This window comes from Cynocephalus volans, chromosome 2, assembly GCF_027409185.1.
Source record: "Cynocephalus volans isolate mCynVol1 chromosome 2, mCynVol1.pri, whole genome shotgun sequence".
Classification (NCBI taxonomy): Eukaryota; Metazoa; Chordata; class Mammalia; order Dermoptera; family Cynocephalidae; genus Cynocephalus; species Cynocephalus volans.
Genome location: NC_084461.1, coordinates 213,055,817 through 213,073,957, shown reverse-complemented (window position 1 = coordinate 213,073,957; position 18,141 = coordinate 213,055,817). Strand labels below are relative to the sequence as shown.

At 40.3% G+C, this 18,141-nt stretch overlaps 1 protein-coding gene across 2 annotated transcripts in view; it reads right to left on the bottom strand.

Annotated features, from left to right (window-relative positions):
• The window catches only part of NUDCD3 (NudC domain containing 3), a 103,256-nt gene extending 100,360 nt beyond the window's left edge, over positions 1-2,896 (bottom strand). Inside the window, exon 1 of one of the 2 annotated variants that reach the window (XM_063086927.1) lies at positions 2,470-2,896. In XM_063086927.1, coding sequence (XP_062942997.1) covers positions 2,470-2,661 — 192 coding nt within the window. In that variant the 5' untranslated portion in view covers positions 2,662-2,896. The remainder of the gene's footprint in view (positions 1-2,469) is intronic. The other variant, XM_063086926.1, reaches the window with a different exon arrangement.
• Positions 2,897-18,141: the final 15,245 nt, after the last annotated feature.

The window sequence follows — 18,141 nt, the reverse complement described above, 5'->3', positions numbered from 1 at the left end:
CTACAAGATCCAATCCCATGATTCCAACAGCCTATGGGCAGGGACTTCTGTCTGCAACCTCAAATACAACTTGTCTAAAACTAAACTTTTTCCCCTAAACCCAGGTGATAGTTCAGTTAATGCATACCATTATTCCAGTCACCCAAGTTTGAAAACTTGGATCACCTTTGACTCATCCCTTCTCCTCCTCTGTCCCTGTGCCCCACCTCTACCACTTCATGAGACTGATCACCAAATCCTAATCTATAAGAGCAACTTAACCTGTAAGAGGTGTTTTATAAATACAGTTGACATTTGAACAACCCACAGGGGTTGGCACGCTGACCCCCCAGGGAGTCAAAAGTCTATGTATAATTTTTGACTCCCCAAAAACTTAACTACTAATAGCCTACCATTGGCCAAAAGCCTTACCAAAAACAAACAGTCCATTAACACTTATTTTGTATGTTATATGTATTATATACTATATTCTTAGATAAATGAATTCAGCATAAGGACCACCGTAAAAGAAAAAAAAAAAAAAAAAGAGGGCCGGCCTGTGGCTCATTCGGGAGAGTGTGGTGCTGATAACACCAAGGCCACAGGTTCGGATCCCATATAGGGATGGTCGGTTGGCTCATTGGGTGAGCGTGGTGCTAACAATACCAAGTCAAGGGTTAAGATCCCTTTACCGGTCATTTTAAAAAAAAAAAAAAAGAAAAAGAAACTCTTTGAATTGTTCAGGTCCATTTGTATGCAGATTTTTTTTTAAATCAAGTATAAATGGACCTGCACAATTCAAACCTGTGTTGTTCAAGAGTCAACTGTAGTTATCAGATAAATGAATGCATGCCTCAGTTTATTGCCCAACCTCTCAGCTTATGTTAATGGTTAAATAAGATAATACCCCAGAAAGTAAAAGACCTGACACTAGTACGTACAGTACTTCAAGAAGTTCGTGGAAAAATAGAATTTAAATATAATACAAGTCTTTCCGTGAACTTTTTGAAGATCCCTAGTACTAGGCATTCAGTAAATGTTCCTTTCTTCTCCACACCTTTCTGCAAGCTGCAATCATCCTAGATAAAAGTGTTCTCACCGTGCTATTTATTATGGAACAGTTAAATAGAGAAAAATTTGAAATCAGAAAAATTAAGTTTTGAGTTCCAGCTCTAGGATGTGTGTGTTCTTGGTCAAATCACTTAACCTTGTTGAACTGGTACTTAAAAATCCAACCTTATCTATGAGTATTTTATAGAGACCACTGTGAAGATCAAATGGCAAAACTTCTTTAAACTGTCATAAGGTCATGCTAAAAGCCACCTCCAACAGCTCTCCGATCATTCTGATGGCATTTGGGCCACTGATAAGAATTAGGAATCGCCTTAAGTTCTAAAATTGAACCCCAATGAAGCTCTGTCCCCTCCCCTCATTTGACCATATTACTGTGGTGTTTACTCAGTCATTCTAAGCTTTGGTTTCTTCCTGCAGACACTGAGAAAAGCAACACTGTCAACCTGCAGTAAGACTTGAGGAAGGTAACATTCGAAGCACTTTACAAAAAGTACTGTGCTAGAGAAGTGTGGGAAGTAGCATCAGCTTCTCTATCTTCTAAGGTTCCTACAAACAGGCTCAATGCTTGGCTGGACACTTTCCTTCAATATCGCCAAAAGTCCCACTTCTCCTACAAAACCTTGGTTTCTCAACCATCGTTTCTATTCCTTTCCTTCCAACTGGCTCTATCCCATAACTAGCCTTGCAGTGTTCTCTATTACCTTCTGTGTTTTATGTTCTTAACTGTAAATGTCACAAGGAGAGACCATTGCTCAAACACCCACAACACCAGTGCCTATGGCAGCTGAGAGTGTAAAATACAATCAGTAAATGCTTGATAATTAATTACATTAAAAAATGCCCAGTCAACTTCACTGAATGAGTATTGATAGCACTTCACACATACCGTAAATTTAACCTGGGATGTTCATATTTAAGCCCAAGTGTAACTTATAATCACCACAATGACACTTTTTGACCTGGGAAGTCACATTACAAACATGCGGCCACACCCACTGATAAACAGCACAATAGCAACAATGCCTCCGTCATCCCTGCCACCTCCAGAGTCTGTGGCAGCTCTGGGACATGCAGGTTTCTGCTATAAACATCCACCCTCCCGTCGGGCACCCGCGGTTTTCACCGCTACCAGCAACCCCCCAGCGCTGTCAAGGGTCGCGCTGCGGGGTGCTGAGCACAGCCCCCAGCAGCCTGCGGACTGCTCTGACACCTCAGGACGCCTGGGCAAGACCGCGCTGCTTTCCTGGAAGAAACACCTGACACCTGATCCGCGCCTCGAAATACTCAAGCCATCCTCGCAGGATCATCCCAGACCTCAGGGTAAGGTGGAGGCAGGCTGGGGGGCTTGGAGGGCAGGCCGCGCGGGGATGGGGTAGCCCGGGCGGCGGCTCCCGGCAAAAGGACCCCCCGCCTCACCTGCAGCACCAGGGCCTGCGCGGCCCCGGGCGGGAAGCCCATGCGGTCCGACGGGTGGCGCAGCAGTCGGTAGAAGTCGGTCTTGCGGTATAGGAAGCCGAAGAGAACGCGCAAGAAGTCCTGGACGTTGCCCACGTGCTGCAGGATGCCCAGCAGGGCCTGGTCGTACAACTCGGCCGCCCCGGGCTCCATGTCGCCGCCCGCCCGAGCGACGCTCCACACTACGGGCGCCGCCTCGGCCGGCCGACCGCCACTTCCGGCGTGCGCGGCCAACGGCTCCGCCGGGCGGTGCAGCCGCTAAACTTCCGGTCCGCGCTGGTTCCGCCCCTTGACCCGAGCTGCCTTCCCCGGGCCAGCTGCCCGGCCGGGCTTCCCTCGGGTGGCTCTACCTGAGAGAGGCCGACGTGCGCCCTAGCGTGGTTCCTACGCGCGAGGAGGCCCGTGGCTGCTGCGCCGAACGCATCTGGTGGACACGTTTGAAACGGGCGGAAGAGTTGTGGTAAGGGCAGCGTCGCGCGGTCGCTCGGGTTCCGTCACGTGCTCTGTGGAGCCGTGCGGCTTTCTGGGTTGAATTCCCGCCCAGGTGTCCGGATCCCGTGGTTAGAACCGGCCGCCGTAAGCGTTTTGTTAGTGGGCCAGATAAGGGAAAATGCGTGTATGCGGGTTGTATGAATTTCTTGTTAATAACAGCTGTGAGTAACATTATTAAGTTGGACACAAAGCCTGCTGGTGTTCTTCAATATGATAATACCATAGGTTACATTTTCTAATGGAAAAAAATGATTTGCACCTCTGCCGGACTGAAATCTACAAGTTAACGTATACCTTCATAGTGTATGGGCTCTAATGAATTGTAAATAAAGTCAAACTCAGGTAAATTGTCATAGAGCAGTGGTTCTGAAACTTTTTTGACTTAAAATTTGTTGAAGTAGGGCCAGCCCCGTGGCGCACTTGGGAGAGTGCCGCGCTTGGGAGCGCAGCAAAAAAAATTTTGTTGAAGACTCCAAAGAACTTTGTTTATGTGCATTATATTTATCGGTATTTACCATATTAGAAATTAAAACTTAGAAAAATTTAAACTATTTATTTATTCATTTTTAAATAACCACAAAAAACACATTACATGTTAACATACTTTTATGAAAAAATAATGTCCTCCAAAGCAATAAAAGTTTAGTGAGAAGAGTACCATAGTTTTACGTTTTTCCAAATCTCTTTAATATCTGGCTTAATAGAAGACCCCCAGATTTTCACATCTACTTCTGCATTAACTGCATTGTAATATGTTGTTTTGATGTATATGAAAAACCAATCTCACACAGAGGTAGTTGGAAGTGAGAGGCGTGTTTTGTCTTTTCAAATACATGTGGGTATTTGTTTTTAAAACTACATCAAAATTCAACAAGTGGTAGTTTCTTAAAGGTTACTTGCAACATGAAATCTAAAACCATACCAATAAACTTTTCCTATTCTATTACATTGGTCTATTCTGCACTTTGAATGGATCTTTACATGAATGCATGATTTTGTACCATTGTTACATTAGTTGTTGGAAAATGTTGATCCACTGCATTATGCACCTCTTCCAAATGTTTCCTCATTTCGTTACACAACATCAACAAATCGCTGTCATTAGTATCACCACCGAGCTCATCAAAGAAGTCTGATTACTGGGAAGCTGCTAAGCTCATGGAGGCAGGATATAGGTTTTTAGAAATTCTAATTTTAGCTTAAAAACTTGAACTTTATTATTGGTAATAAATACTATCAATGGATTTCCTTGAGGTGACAGTCTTACTCATTCTGTCGTTCAAGTAAAAATGATGTACCACACAAAGAGGTCCAGCTCACTTAGCTGGCACAAGTGCTGTGCATGAAAGCAGCCATGGTACTTCAATGAATCAGAAGTATTTTATATGTTCTTCTCCTTTCATCACACAGAATATTAAAAAGACTTGTTCTCAGAGTCAACGTTTAATAAAATTCACAATTATAACACTTCATCAGGAACATTCTTAAGTGAAACTGTGATATTTTTACTACTAGTGTAAGGCAGTGAAGAATACAATGCATACTTAGCAGAGTTTGGTACCTGTTATGGATTGAAAATGCCCTCTTAAAATTCAGATGTTGAAGCCCCTACTCCCAGTGTGACTGTTTTTGGAGAGACAGTGCCTTTAGGAAGGTGATTAAGGTTAAATGAGGTCATAGGGATGGGGCCCTTCCCTGATAGAATTGGTATCCTTATGAGAAGAGAAAGAGACGCTAGAGATCCTCTGTGAGCACACACAGAAGAAGCAATGTGAGAACACAGTGTGACTGCTACAAGCCAGGAAGAGATACTGACCCTAATAGCACCTTGGTCTTGGAACTGTGAGACAATAAATTTCCGTTGTTTAAGCCCCCCGGTCTGTGGTACTTTATTACAGCAGCCCTAGCAAACTAGAAAAGGGCCATTGCCTTGGTTCCTGCTAAGACACTTGCATTTTTACCCACCATTGCTTTCACACCATCAGTGCAAAATGTCAACATAGTAAAAAAGCAAATAATATCATAGTATTGTTATTTTGACCTTGGACACCCCCCAGGGTCCACATTCTACACTCTGAGAACCACTGCCCTAGAGAGTTAATAAATCCTCAGGTGAGCCTTATGTAATGTCTCAGTGTGACTTTGAAAGGACATGTAGCTACTTGTTGTGTTTCAAAGTTTTGGATAATTCCTTTTAACATCTGTAAGTATCACAAGATAGGCATTGTCTCTCTGGAGAGGGTAAATTGAGGGAAGCTGGAGTATAAAATAGGAGGGAGACTTACTTTTGAATTTGATACTGTGTGCATACATTGCCAATTCAAAAAGTAAGTAAAATTTTAAAAATAAAACAAGTAGGAAGTTAAACATAATCTCACAAATACAATCTGGCAATTATGCTCTTATGTATTTACCCAACTGATTTGAAAGTTATATCCACACCCAAACCTACATGCAAATTTATATCAGCTTTACTCATACTGTTCAAAAAATAGAAGCAACTAAGATGCCCTCAATAAGTGAATGGATGAACAAACTGTGTTTCATTTATATAATAAAATACTATAAAGCAATAAGAAGGAAGGAGCTATCAAGCAACAAAAAGATATAGGTTAATCTTAATGCATTTTACTAAGAGATAAAAACCAATCTGAAAAGAATACCATCCAAGTATATGACATTCTGAAACAGGCAAAATGTAGAAACAGTAATAACATCAGTGGTTGCCTGGGTTTGGGTGTGAGAAAAGGTGAACAAGTGAAGCATGGTGAATTTTTTAGGAAGTGAAATTATTCTATATGACATTAATAATGGATACATGATATTATCCATTCGTCAATACCCATAGAAATGTACAGCACATAGAATGAGCCTTAATGTATGTAATTTTTTAAAAAATCACTTAGGAGATTGGAGGATCCCAGAATGGAATGCAGAATGTGACCAAACATTCTAACTGTGTTACATATTATGCATGAAACGACCTCACCAAAGAGGGTGGTAGAAAAAGATGCTGACCTAAGTAACTTTGTAAATGAATGGAGTCTGTAAGACTAAAGCAAAAGGAACTGTATATAAACACTGAACTCTAGTTGATAAAGTTATTTCTTACAGGGATATGGATTATCAATTCTAAAATTCATATTATTTATGTGTACAGAAATGAACAATTAAGTAAATGGATATGGGTGCTGGGAGGCAGATGTTTCACTATTGGGAGGGTAACAGGCAAGGGGAGGATGCTAGAATGATCCATGTGATAATAGCTTAGAGTTGGAGACATCAGTATGGATTCATGTGTAGCTTACTGCAGATACAGATGGCTACATATAGAAATATTTATAGAAACATGTATATACATGCAGGTTAGTATACACATATATATTTTCCTGCTCTTAGCTGAGAAGGTCCAGAAACAACAATGTTGCAGTAGCAATGAGCATACCTTGCACCCAGATCTTGGTTTCAAATATCATTCTCCAATAGAAGGAAGCAGGCCTCCTGGGAAAAGTGGTGATTTCTCAGACTGGGCAGGAAATATATAAGATGATCCTCTTGTAGTGCCTCAAAGTAAGGGACTGCTTAAAAAAGAACAAATCCACACTGATGGAGGTGTGACAAAGAGATGAGAGCCAACTGAAAGAGCTTCCAATGGCCAAACCTGGAAAAATTTGAGCAACAAAATAAAGTAGTATTGTATTGAGGCACTTTAACTTACCTGGCTATGTCCCGCCCAGCTGTGGCTGTTAGGTACCCATGCTGTGCCATGCTATGCTGTAACCAAGACCCCCACCCAGATGTCATACAGACTCAGCTGCACCCTTACCTTGTCTCACACTGCGGTTGCCACAGACTGCTGTAATGGGATTTTCCATCCTGCTTCTCCCCTGCTGCAATTTTCCACCCTGAGACAGAGTCTTAACCATGTAAGATCATAAGATCATAAGATCATTTCTCTTGCCCTGTTGCAAAAACCTGGAAATGAGGGCCAGCCTGTGGCTCACTTGGGAGAGTGTGGTGCTGACAAAAACCTGGAAATGCTAAAAGATAAAAATAACAGCCCCACTGCATTCGGGGCTCAGCCTTTGGACAAGAGTCCGCTGAACTGATGCCAGCATATTGATAAATTCTGTTTCCTGTCTTAAGGCTTGGTGTTTCCTGCCTCTCCCTGCGAGTTCACAGTAACTCACTGCAACAATATTAGAACTCAAAATACAAAATTAATATCTATGAGTTCATACTGATATAGACAGATATATTGATATATATGATGATATATATCAATACATGAGAGATAGGAAATATAAGAGAGTGGGAAAATAGAATTAAAAGATAATATGAATCTTTCCATGAACTTTTTGAAGTACCCTGGTATATAGATAGGTCATACTGAATAAATAAATTGAAGAGACTGAGCAAATTTCCTGCTCCGAATTCCAAATAATTTATGTAGGTACTCTGCCCTCAGTAGAGACTGACCCCCCATTCCTTAAGTGTGGGCTGTGCGTAGTGATTTTCTTCATAGTAGGACAGTATGGAAAGGGAGAAAAGGAACTTCATAGTGAAGAACCCTACAAACATGACCCCAACCAGGCAATCAGGGTCAACAGCAACAGTGATTAAGTCATGTTGATGGTGTGTTCCCTTGATATAATGTGACAAAAATGGCACTTTTCCTCCATGGTCTTTGATAGGGTTTGGATATGTTATCCCCTTAAAGCTCATGGCAAAATCTGATCCCCAACTTAGCAATGTTGGGAGCTTGAGTTATGGGGTGGACCTGGGAGGAGGAAGAGGGGAGTAGTGAGTGAGTTCTCACTCTATTAGTCCCCACGAGAACTGGTTGTTTAAGGGACCCTAGAACCTCCCCTCTCTCTCTGTCTTGCTTCCTCTTACTGTGTGATGTGCTTGCACCCACCATCTGCCTGCTACTTCCCCCATGAATAGAAGTAGCCTGAGGCCTGCACCAGATGCAGCTGTCCCAGATTTGTGAGCCAAAATAAACTTAGTTTCTTTATAAATTACCCAGTTTCAGGTATTCCATTATAAGCAACACAAAAACAGATTAATACAGTCTTCCTTCCAAAAACCAATAACCCCAGTCTAATTATGAGAAAAACATTAGGCAAACCCCATTTAAGGGACATTCTACAAAATACCTAACCAGTACTCCTCAAAACTGTCAAGGTCATTATAGTGGATTGAATTATGTCCTCCAAAACTCATTGAAGTTTGAATCGTGTCCCCCAAGTTTTGTGTATTAGAAACTTAGCCCCCACTGTGACTGTTAAGAGGGTAGGAAATCCTGTTATTGTAATTGAAAGGTGGAGCCTTGAAGAGGTGATTAGATTGTAGGACCATGCAGTAGTGAATGGATTAAAAATGGTGGTCCGGGGCATGGTTCTGAGGGCTTTATAAGAAGAGAGGAGAATCTATCTCTCTCTCTCTGTTCTCTCTGTTCTGTCTGCTTCCACCATCTGGCAGTGTGAGACCCCTGGGTCACTGTTGCCACCACCAGAAGGACTTTGGACTTCCCAGCCTCAGAAACTTTAAGCAATAAATTTTGTTTTCTTTGTAAATCACCCAGTTGCAGGTATTTTCTGATAAGCAACATAAAGGACTAATACAGTCAGCAAAAATAATCAAAGCCTGGGAAACTGTCATAGCCAAGAAGAGCCTAAGGAGACACGATGACTAAATGTGGAGTCCTGGGCGGGATCCTGGAAAAGAAAAAAGACTTAGGTAAAAATGAAGGAAATGAAATAAAACGTAGACTTTAGTTAGTAGTAATTATCAATATTGGTGCATTAATTGTGACAAATTTACCATACTAATGTAGTAAGTTAATAGTAAGGTAAACTGGGTGTGAGGTATACAGGAACTCTCCGTACTGTCTTTGCAATTTTTTAAAAATATCCAGAACTATTCTAAAGAATTTTACTTTAAAAATGTATTTTCAAGGGCCGGCCCGTGGCTCACTCGGGAGAGTACGGTGCTGATAACACCAAGGCCCCGGGTTCGGATCCCATATACGGATGGCCGGTTTGCTCACTGGCTGAGCGTGGTGCTGACAACACCAAGTCAAGGGTTAAGATCCCCTTACCGGTCATCTTTTAAAAAAAATAAAAATGTATTTTCAAAAGTGATAATCATCCATAATCCTATTCCTTCTCCTAGAAAGTAAACGAGTGCGTGTGTTGGTTCATGAGAGAGGTGATCTCTTGCACTGCTGCTGGGAGTATGAACAGGTACAACCCCTTTGGAGAGCAGTTGATCTGTACAGTAGAGTACTGAGTGATCCCACTTCCAGGTAGTCCTCCCACACATACGTCAGGAAACATACACACATGCTCATCACACAGGTCCGCAATTTTATACCTGAAATCTCAGAGGTGAGAGGTATTCCAGGATTTAGAAGGTTTTGTAGAGGGCCGGCCTGTGGCTCACTCAGGAGAGTGCGGTGCTGATAACACCAAGGCCACGGGTTCAGATCCCATATAGGGATGGCCGGTTAGCTCACTTGGGAGAGCGTGGTACTGACAACACCAAGTCAAGGGTTAAGATCCCCTTACTGGTCATCTTTAAAAAAAAAAAAAAAAAGAAGAACGTTTTGTAGAAATGTAATTTGATGCTTACACTACATTAGATATTAGACCCTTTGGGGTTGGGGACAGCAACCCATAATCAGACTCATTAATGCAATGAAATATATGACTTCACACCAAGTGGATAAAGAGTATAAGTAGCCTCTCATTTTGTCAGGTCAGTTTTTGCTGCCAAATGAATTTGTTCTAAACTTACTAAGAAAAAAACAAAACTAGGTTTTTAAAGCTTTTGGGATTCGGGAATTCCAAACAAGACATTGTGGACCTGATAATAGAAAAAAATGGGAACAATCTAATTGCCCATTAGCAAGGGAATGGTTAAAAACCCTTTGGTCATTTACACACTGGAATATCATGCACAGTTGAAATGATTGCAGTGGATCTACATGTATCAACATAAATCTTACAAATGTGATGTTGCATGAAAAAAATACTTGTTGCCAAAGGGTAGGTCAAGTATGATATCATTTAAGAAAAATTTTAAAACACAAAATAATACTATGTATTGTTTACAGATAGATATATGTAATAAAAATATAGAAACTTGCAGCAGGAGGACACACTCAAATTTAAGGAGTGGCTGCCTCTGTGGAGGGAGAAAGAGGAAGAGATGGGGACAAGACTTTAGCTGTATCTTTAAGATTTTATCTCTTTTTAAAAAGAGAGAGAGAGACTTAAATAAACACTAAAAGACATTTGGGGAACAACTGGGGAAATTTGAGATGGAATGGATAGTAGATCCATTCCATCTCAAATAATAAACATGGGGGTATTTTTAAATTTTCAGGTCTATTGGTGGTCTGGTGGTGATGCAGGAGAATTTCCGTATTCTTATGAGACAGAGCTGAAGTATTTAGGGATGAAGTGTCATGATGTTTGCAACTTACTTTCAAACGTCAGAGAAAAGGTGTACACACAGAGATCAGTAAAGCAAATGGTGAACATTTTTCCATGTGTCTGTTGGCCATTTTTATAACTTGCTTTGAAAAATGTCAGTTCAGCTTGTTTGCCCATTTTTTAATCAGGATACCTGTTTTTTTACTGTTTGAGTTCCTTGCATATTATGGGTGTTAATCCCTTGTTGGATGCATAGTTTGCAAATATTTCTGACGTTCTGTCTCTTTTCACTCTGTTGATCATTTCCTTTGCTGTGCAGGAGCTTTTTAGGTTGATATAATTCCATTTGCTTATTTTTTCTTTTGTTGCCTATGCTTTTGAGGTCTTATTCATAAAGTCTTTGCCTAGTCCTACATCTTTAGTGTTTCTCCTATGTTTTCTTTTAGGAGTTTTATAGTTTCAGGTCTTATATTTATATAAGTCTTTAATCCATTTGAGTTGATTTTGGTATACAGCAAGAGGTAATGGTCAAGTTTCATTCTTCTATATAGATGTCCAGTTTTCCCAGCACTGTTTATTGAAGAGGCAGTGTTTTCCCCAATATGTGTTCTTGGTGCCTTTGTCAAAGATCAATTAGCTGTAAGTATGTGGGTTGATTTCTGGGTTCTCTATTCTGTTCCATTGCTCCATATGTCTGTTTTTTATGCCAGTACCATGCTGTTTTGGTTACTACAGCTTTGTAGTACAATTTGAAGTCTGGTAGTACAATGCCTCTACCTTTATTATTATTATTATTATTATTTTGAATGTTAGGATTTTTTTTTCTATTTCTTTTATTTTTTTTTTAAAGATGACCAGTAAGGGGATCTTAGCCCTTGCTTGGTGTTGTTGGCACCACACTCAACCAGTGAGCTAACCGGCCCCTTGTTTTTTCTATTTCTGTGAAGAATATCATTGGTATTTTGATGGGGATTGCGTTGAATCTGTAGATTGCTTTTCACATTTGTATGGACATTTTCACAATGTTAATTCTTGCAGTCCAAGAGCATGGAATGTCTTTCCACCTTTTTGTGTCTCTTTAATTTCTTTCAGCAGTGATTTGTAGTTCTTGTTGAATAGATCTTTCACCTCCTTGGTTAAATTTATTACTAGGTATTTTATTTTTTTGTTAGCTATCGTAAATGGGCTAGCTTTCTTGATTTCTTTTTCTGCTAGTTTGTTGTTGTAGTATAAAAATGCTACTGAGGGTCGGCTTTAGCTCAAGTGGTTACTTCCTCAAGCCAGACTTCAATCTGTCTAAAATTGCTACTGATATTTGTGTGTTGATTTTGTATCCCGCAACTCTACTGAAATAATTTATCAGCTCTTAAGAGTTTGTAGAGTCTTTAGGCTTTTCTATGTATAGGATCACGTTATCTGCAAACAGAGACAATTTGACTTCACCTTTTCCAAAATTAATGCCCTTTATTTCTTTCTCTTGCCTAATTGCTCTGGCTAATACTTTTAGTACTATGTTAAATAGGAGTGGTGAGAGTGGGCATCCTTGTCTTATTCCTGTTCTTAAAGGAAAAGCGTTCAGCTTTTTCCCATTCAGAGGATGTTGGCGGTGGGTTTGTCATATATGGCTTTTATTGTATTGAGATATTTTCCTTCTATACTAAATTTGTTGAGAGTTTATCATAAAGGATGTTAAATTTTGTCAAATGCTTTTCCTGTGTCTAATGAGATAATCATATGGTTTTTGTCCTTGATTTTGTTGATGTCATATATCACGTTTATGGACTCGCATATGTTGGACCATCCTTGCATCCCTGGGACGAATCCCGCTTGATTGTGATGTGTAATCTTTTTGACGTGCTGCTGTATTCTGTGTGCTAGTATTTTGTTAAGGATTTTTGTGTCTATGTTCATCAAAGATGTTAGCCTGTAGTTTTCTTTTTTTGGTGTGTCTTTGTCAGATTTTGGCTTTAGGGTGATGCTGGCCTCTCAGCATCACTAAGAATCAGGGAAATGCAAATAAATCAAAACTGCACTGAGGTATCATCTCATCCCAGTTAGACTGGCTTTTATCAAAAAGACTGAGAATAACAAATGTTGGTGAGGGTGTGGAGAAAGGAGAACCCTCCTGTACTGTTGGTAGAACTGTTAATTAGTACAGCCATTATGGAAAATGGTATGGAGGTTTCTCAAACAACTACAGATAGAACTGCCTTATGATTCAGCGATCCCACTGCTGGATATATACCCAAAAGAGTGGAATGATCATGTCAAAGAAATACCTGCACTCTCATGTTTATTGCAGCTCTATTCACAATAGCCAGGAGATGGAACCAATCTAAATGTTCATCAACAGATGGCTGGATAAAGAAAATGTGGTATATATACACCATGGACTACTACTCAGCCATAAAAAAGAATGAAGTTCTGCCATTCCCAGCAACACAGATGAGCTTGGAGAAAATTATGTTAAATGAAATAAGCCAGGCGCAGAAAGAGAAATACCACATGTCCTCACTCATAAGTGGGAACTAAAAAATCAACAAATAAAAAAGAAAGAAAGAAAGATACAATAATCAATAATATGTTCAACTTTTAAAAGGAGAGAACAGAACTGTGGTTACTAGAGATGGGGGAGAGGGAGGAGAGTTAGTAAGAAATTGGTAAAGGGTCACAAAGAGTGATTATGTTTTGTAATGAAAAATATACGAATTATCCTGTTTTGATCATCACACATTGTATACAGGTATTGATATTTAACTCTGTACCCCACAAATATGTATAATTAATTATGTTTCAATTTTTAAAATCTACAAACACAAAAATAAAATTAAAAAGTAAATGGTTAAAGTACTGATTCTCAGTTGGAAGATGTACTGTACTGGGGTTCATCGAACCATTCTTTCAACTTTCCTGTGTGAAACTTTTCAAAACAGAAAGTTGGTAAAAGGAGATCTGGTGCAAGTATGGTAAAATGTTAACGTGTGTTTAATCTTAGTGTAGGTTCTTATGTGTATTTGTACTATTTTCTGTCTGTTTCCTACATTGGAATTAGTTTTATAATTTCATTATTGATTTTTAAAGTAATCATATAAAGAATATGGTGATATAAAAAAAATACCAGGACATTATTTTTAAAAGAGAGAAAAACACTTGAAATTAAACTATGGCTTAGGGTTCGGATCCCCATACCAGCTAGCCGAAAAAACAAACAAACAAAACTATGGTTTAACAAAACAGTTAAAAATAAGAATAGGGGGCTGGCCAGTTAGCTCGCTTGATTAGAATGCAGTGTTGGTAACACCAAGGTCAAGGGTTCGGATCCCCTTATGGGCCAGCCACCAAAAAAATAAAAGAGTATAGTAAGAAAGAAGACAGTTCCCTGGACCAGCCGGCCGCCAAAATAAATAAATAAATAAGAATAAAGGAGATCAGAATTCAAGGTGTCAAATATTCCACTCTGTAAATCTAGAGGATTTCTGTGTTTTATTAGTAAATACTTTATATGCACTGTGATAAAAAGATGTAGGGGAACAGGCACTTTTAGACACTACTGGTGGGAGTGTAAGTTTGTACAAACTTTGGAAGGCCGTTTGACAAAATCTAGCTTTATCAGTCAGGGTCCTGGTAGGAAGCAGGTGGCCTTCCCAAGCTGGGTAATTTGAAGGGACTTTTTAAAAAGGACTATTTACAAAGATGTGGTCAACGCTTTTGAACCCCACTTGGGATAGATTGCTACCAAGGGACCAGCAACTGCAGAGAGCCATTCCCACCGCTGGCCTGGAGGGCCTGGAAAGAAGTGGCTTCCAGAACCAGCATAATCAGGAGCCAGCTGCAGAGGCCACCTGACCTCTGTCTCCTTGTCCTCAATATCCCTGTCACACCAACCAGTGGTCACATCTGTTTTGAGGCTGGAAGTGAAGGGGGCCTTTTCATCTGGGTCAGCCTCCCAGGAAAGAGAGTAGATTGGAGAAAGGTGAAGAGCAAATCAAGAACGGTAAAAGAAAATACCCAATACACTGTTGGAAAGCGAAATGTACATCAGTCTTGGCCACACAGTTTCACTACAAGAATTTACCCTGCAGCTATGCACAAGCAAGTGTATGAATTTATTTCTACAAGGACATTCATTACAGCATTATATATAATTATGAAAAACTGGAGTTAAATGTCCAACCATAGGTGATATATGATACATAGTTTTTATTCACTCAACATGTATTTACCAAGGATCTATATGTATGAATTTGTGTGTAATAGAACACACCACACTGCAGAATAGAATATATGGCAGAATCACGTTTGTGCAGGGGTTTTAAATTATATTCAAATAGATGTGCATATGAATATGCTTTGTCATCGCTGTGGATTGAATTTTGTCCCCCAAAGTCCATGTATTAGAAGCTTAACCCCCACTGTGACAATGTTAAGAGGGAAATCCTATTATGGTAATTGATATGTGGAGCCCTGAAGAGGTGATTAGGTGGTGAGGACTGTGCCCAAGTAAATGGGTTAATTCATTGATGGTTTAATGGTGGTCATGGTCGTGGTTCTGAGGGCTTTAAAAGAGAAGTAAGGAGTTAGCTCTGTCTCTCTGCTCAGCCATCCACCATGTGACACCCAGCATCACTGAAGTCACCACCAACAAAGGCCCGCACCAGATGTGTTCCCTGGACTTTGGACTTCCCAGCCTCTGAAACTAAGCAATAAATATTGTTTCTTTACAAATTACCCAGTTCCAGATATTTTGTTATAAACAACAGAAAAAGACTAATACAGTCATCCTTAGTTTCTATCCTTCCTCACTACCCACATCCAAGCCAATCTACCTGCACACCAGTGCTCACTGTGCCCACTTTTCACCATTTCCAACACCATCTGCCTGGTCCCAGCCATCATCCCACAGGATCGCCTTGCCTCTTATATCCCTAGCAATTCTTTGTCTACATAACAACCAGACTGATCAATAAAATCTAAACCAAATCATATTACTTCTTTGCTTAAAACCCTCCAATGGCTTCTCTTCCCTTCGTATTTAGAGTAAAATCCACATACCGCATCTGGACTCCAAGGCCCTGTGTGTCTGGCTCCTGCCCACTCTTTCAGGCACTTAATACCACTCTTGCCCAGGTTCCAGCTACATTACCCTTCTTAGGCCTTCCCAATACGCAGATTCCTGCCACAGAGATTTTGTGTTTGCTGTTGCCTCTGCCTGAACAGCCTTCCCTAAGATCTCTGCATGGCCTGGTCCCTTCTCTTATTTAGGTCTCAGTTTGGGTATCATCTGAGCAAGGTCTTCCCATTCACCCCATCTAAAGAGTTCTAAGCAGACCAGGGACTTAGTCTGTTATCTTCACTGCTGTATTGGGGCCTGACCGAGTAGATGCTCAATAATATTGATGATGAATACATGTAAGCAGTGGGATTTGAATGTGTGACTAGGGAGTTTTTAGCTTTATACTTCTGCACTGTTATTAGTATATATTTATGAATGTCTATAACAATAAGGATAAAATTTATAGTAGAAGAAAATCTAAGAAATAATTTTATAACCTTAGAGTATGAAAGGATTTTCTGAGCATGATAGCAGGCAGAACAACAGACAGCTGTGATTAGAAAAAACAAATTTAATGTTATGTTAAATATATATGTATGCATAGGTTATATGCAAATACTATACCATTTTATATCAGGGATTTGAGCATCTGAACCAATTCCCCACAGATACTGAGGGACAATTGTGTGTGTGTGTGTGTGTGTGTGTGTGTGTGTGTGTGTGTGTGTGTACATATGTATATATGTATGTATGTATAATAACATTATAAGGTTGAAAAAATGATAGAGGGACATTTTTATAGACACTTCATAACTATAAAAATTTCAATTTACCATAAAGATATAATAATTCTAAATTTGTATTCATCTAATATGTACAAGTATGTGCATGTATGTGTATGTGTATACATATGTAGTCATGGGTCACTTAACAATGGGGATATGTTCTGAAAAATGCATCATTAGGTATTTTTATCATTGTGCAAACATCATGGAGTGCACTTACACAAACCTAGATGATATAACATACTACACACGTAGGCCATATGGTATAGCCCATTGCTCCAACCACCGTCGTAATGCAGTCTGTCATTGACCAAAACATCATGTCATTTTATGGCACATGACTTACATAATACTATGACCAAGATTTATTTTAGCCAGAAATTTTGTTGTTTTCAGTGCAAGAATTAGCCACGTAACCGAGCCCACCACTTGCTATCTTTTTAAATTCTTGATTTTAATCCTTTGCTGTTAAACATGTTGCAAATATTTTTTCCAATTCATGTCTTTCAAATTCTTTAATATATTTTTTTGTTAGTGTTTGTGTGTTTACAGAAATTTTTAATTGTTATGTAATCAAACCTTCAGTCATTACCTTTATGGCTTCTGGACCCTGTATTTAGGAAACTTTTCTTCTGTGTTCTCTTCTAATAGTTGTAGAGTTTCACTCTTATGTTTAGCTCTTTAGTCTATCTGTACTTTTATTTTTGTATATGGTGCGAGGCATAGATATCACTTTATTTTGATCCAAATGATTTGCTAACTGCTCCCACAGCAGTTACTGAATGGTCTGTCCTTTCCTCTGGTTATGAAATGTCACTGTTATTGGAAGCTGTTTTGTTCCTCAGATCTGTTTGTCTATCTGTGGAGTTTGTACAGGGTGATTTGTGTGATTTCTCCTCAGTCTCTGTTCCCTGGTAACTCTCCCTTTACCAGATCTGCTGTCCATCCTGGCCAGCCAGCGACCATCCCAAAGGAGGGCTAATGGTGCCTGGTACACAGGGCTCTTGTGAGGACCAGTGAGTAGATAGTAGGTTCCAGAAATGCTAGCTCCTTTCTACCCCCTTTTTCTTGTCCTCCTTTCACATGCTAACAGGCCCTCTGAGCATAGGAAGCCACAGCAGCATCTCAGCCACACAAGGGCTGGACCCAGGGGCTCCCAAAAAGGCTCCAGGGGGATCTGGAATATTCCTTGACATTTTCATCCACTGTTGTGGCAAGGGACCTTCCTGGAAGCTGGTAGTTTGCATAGTGGGTCCCTCCCTCACTAAGTGCACTGCCAGGTTCTCTGGCAGGTGACCCAGGTGTTGCCTCCCTCATAGACTGGCCCTGGAAAGGGACAAGCTGCACATCCTGCTCCCAGCTGACTCCTAGGCTCTGTGCCCGCCCAGTCTGAGGGGAAGTTACTCCCACTCCTCAAAGGCACCTGTAAGGCAAGGGCACACAACCACCTGGCTACTTTCTTGAGAAGAGGGAGGGGAAACAGAACAAAACACAATCTAAAATATCTCCATAAATCACTCTCCCACACAAGTATTATTTGTGTCATTTACAAAAATTATCTTGAACCCAGAGGCAGCCAGAGTAGGACATGTAACATAAAACACTATTTCTGCTCAACAGATATTTATTAGGCACCCAAGTGCACAACCCAGAGCAAGGCTTCTTCCTCTCATCTGGAGAGTTTATGCTTCTGGAGAGTTCTATACAGAGGCTCAGGTTGGGCTGGTTTAAGGCTAACAGACTAGTGCTCCATGCATGAGATGGAGGTGGGAGGCCCGGCCTGACCCCGAGGGCTCCCAGCCTTCAGACATGCAAGTGGCTTGTATTAGCAGCAACAGCCTTAGTAATTGATGGAGCTAGA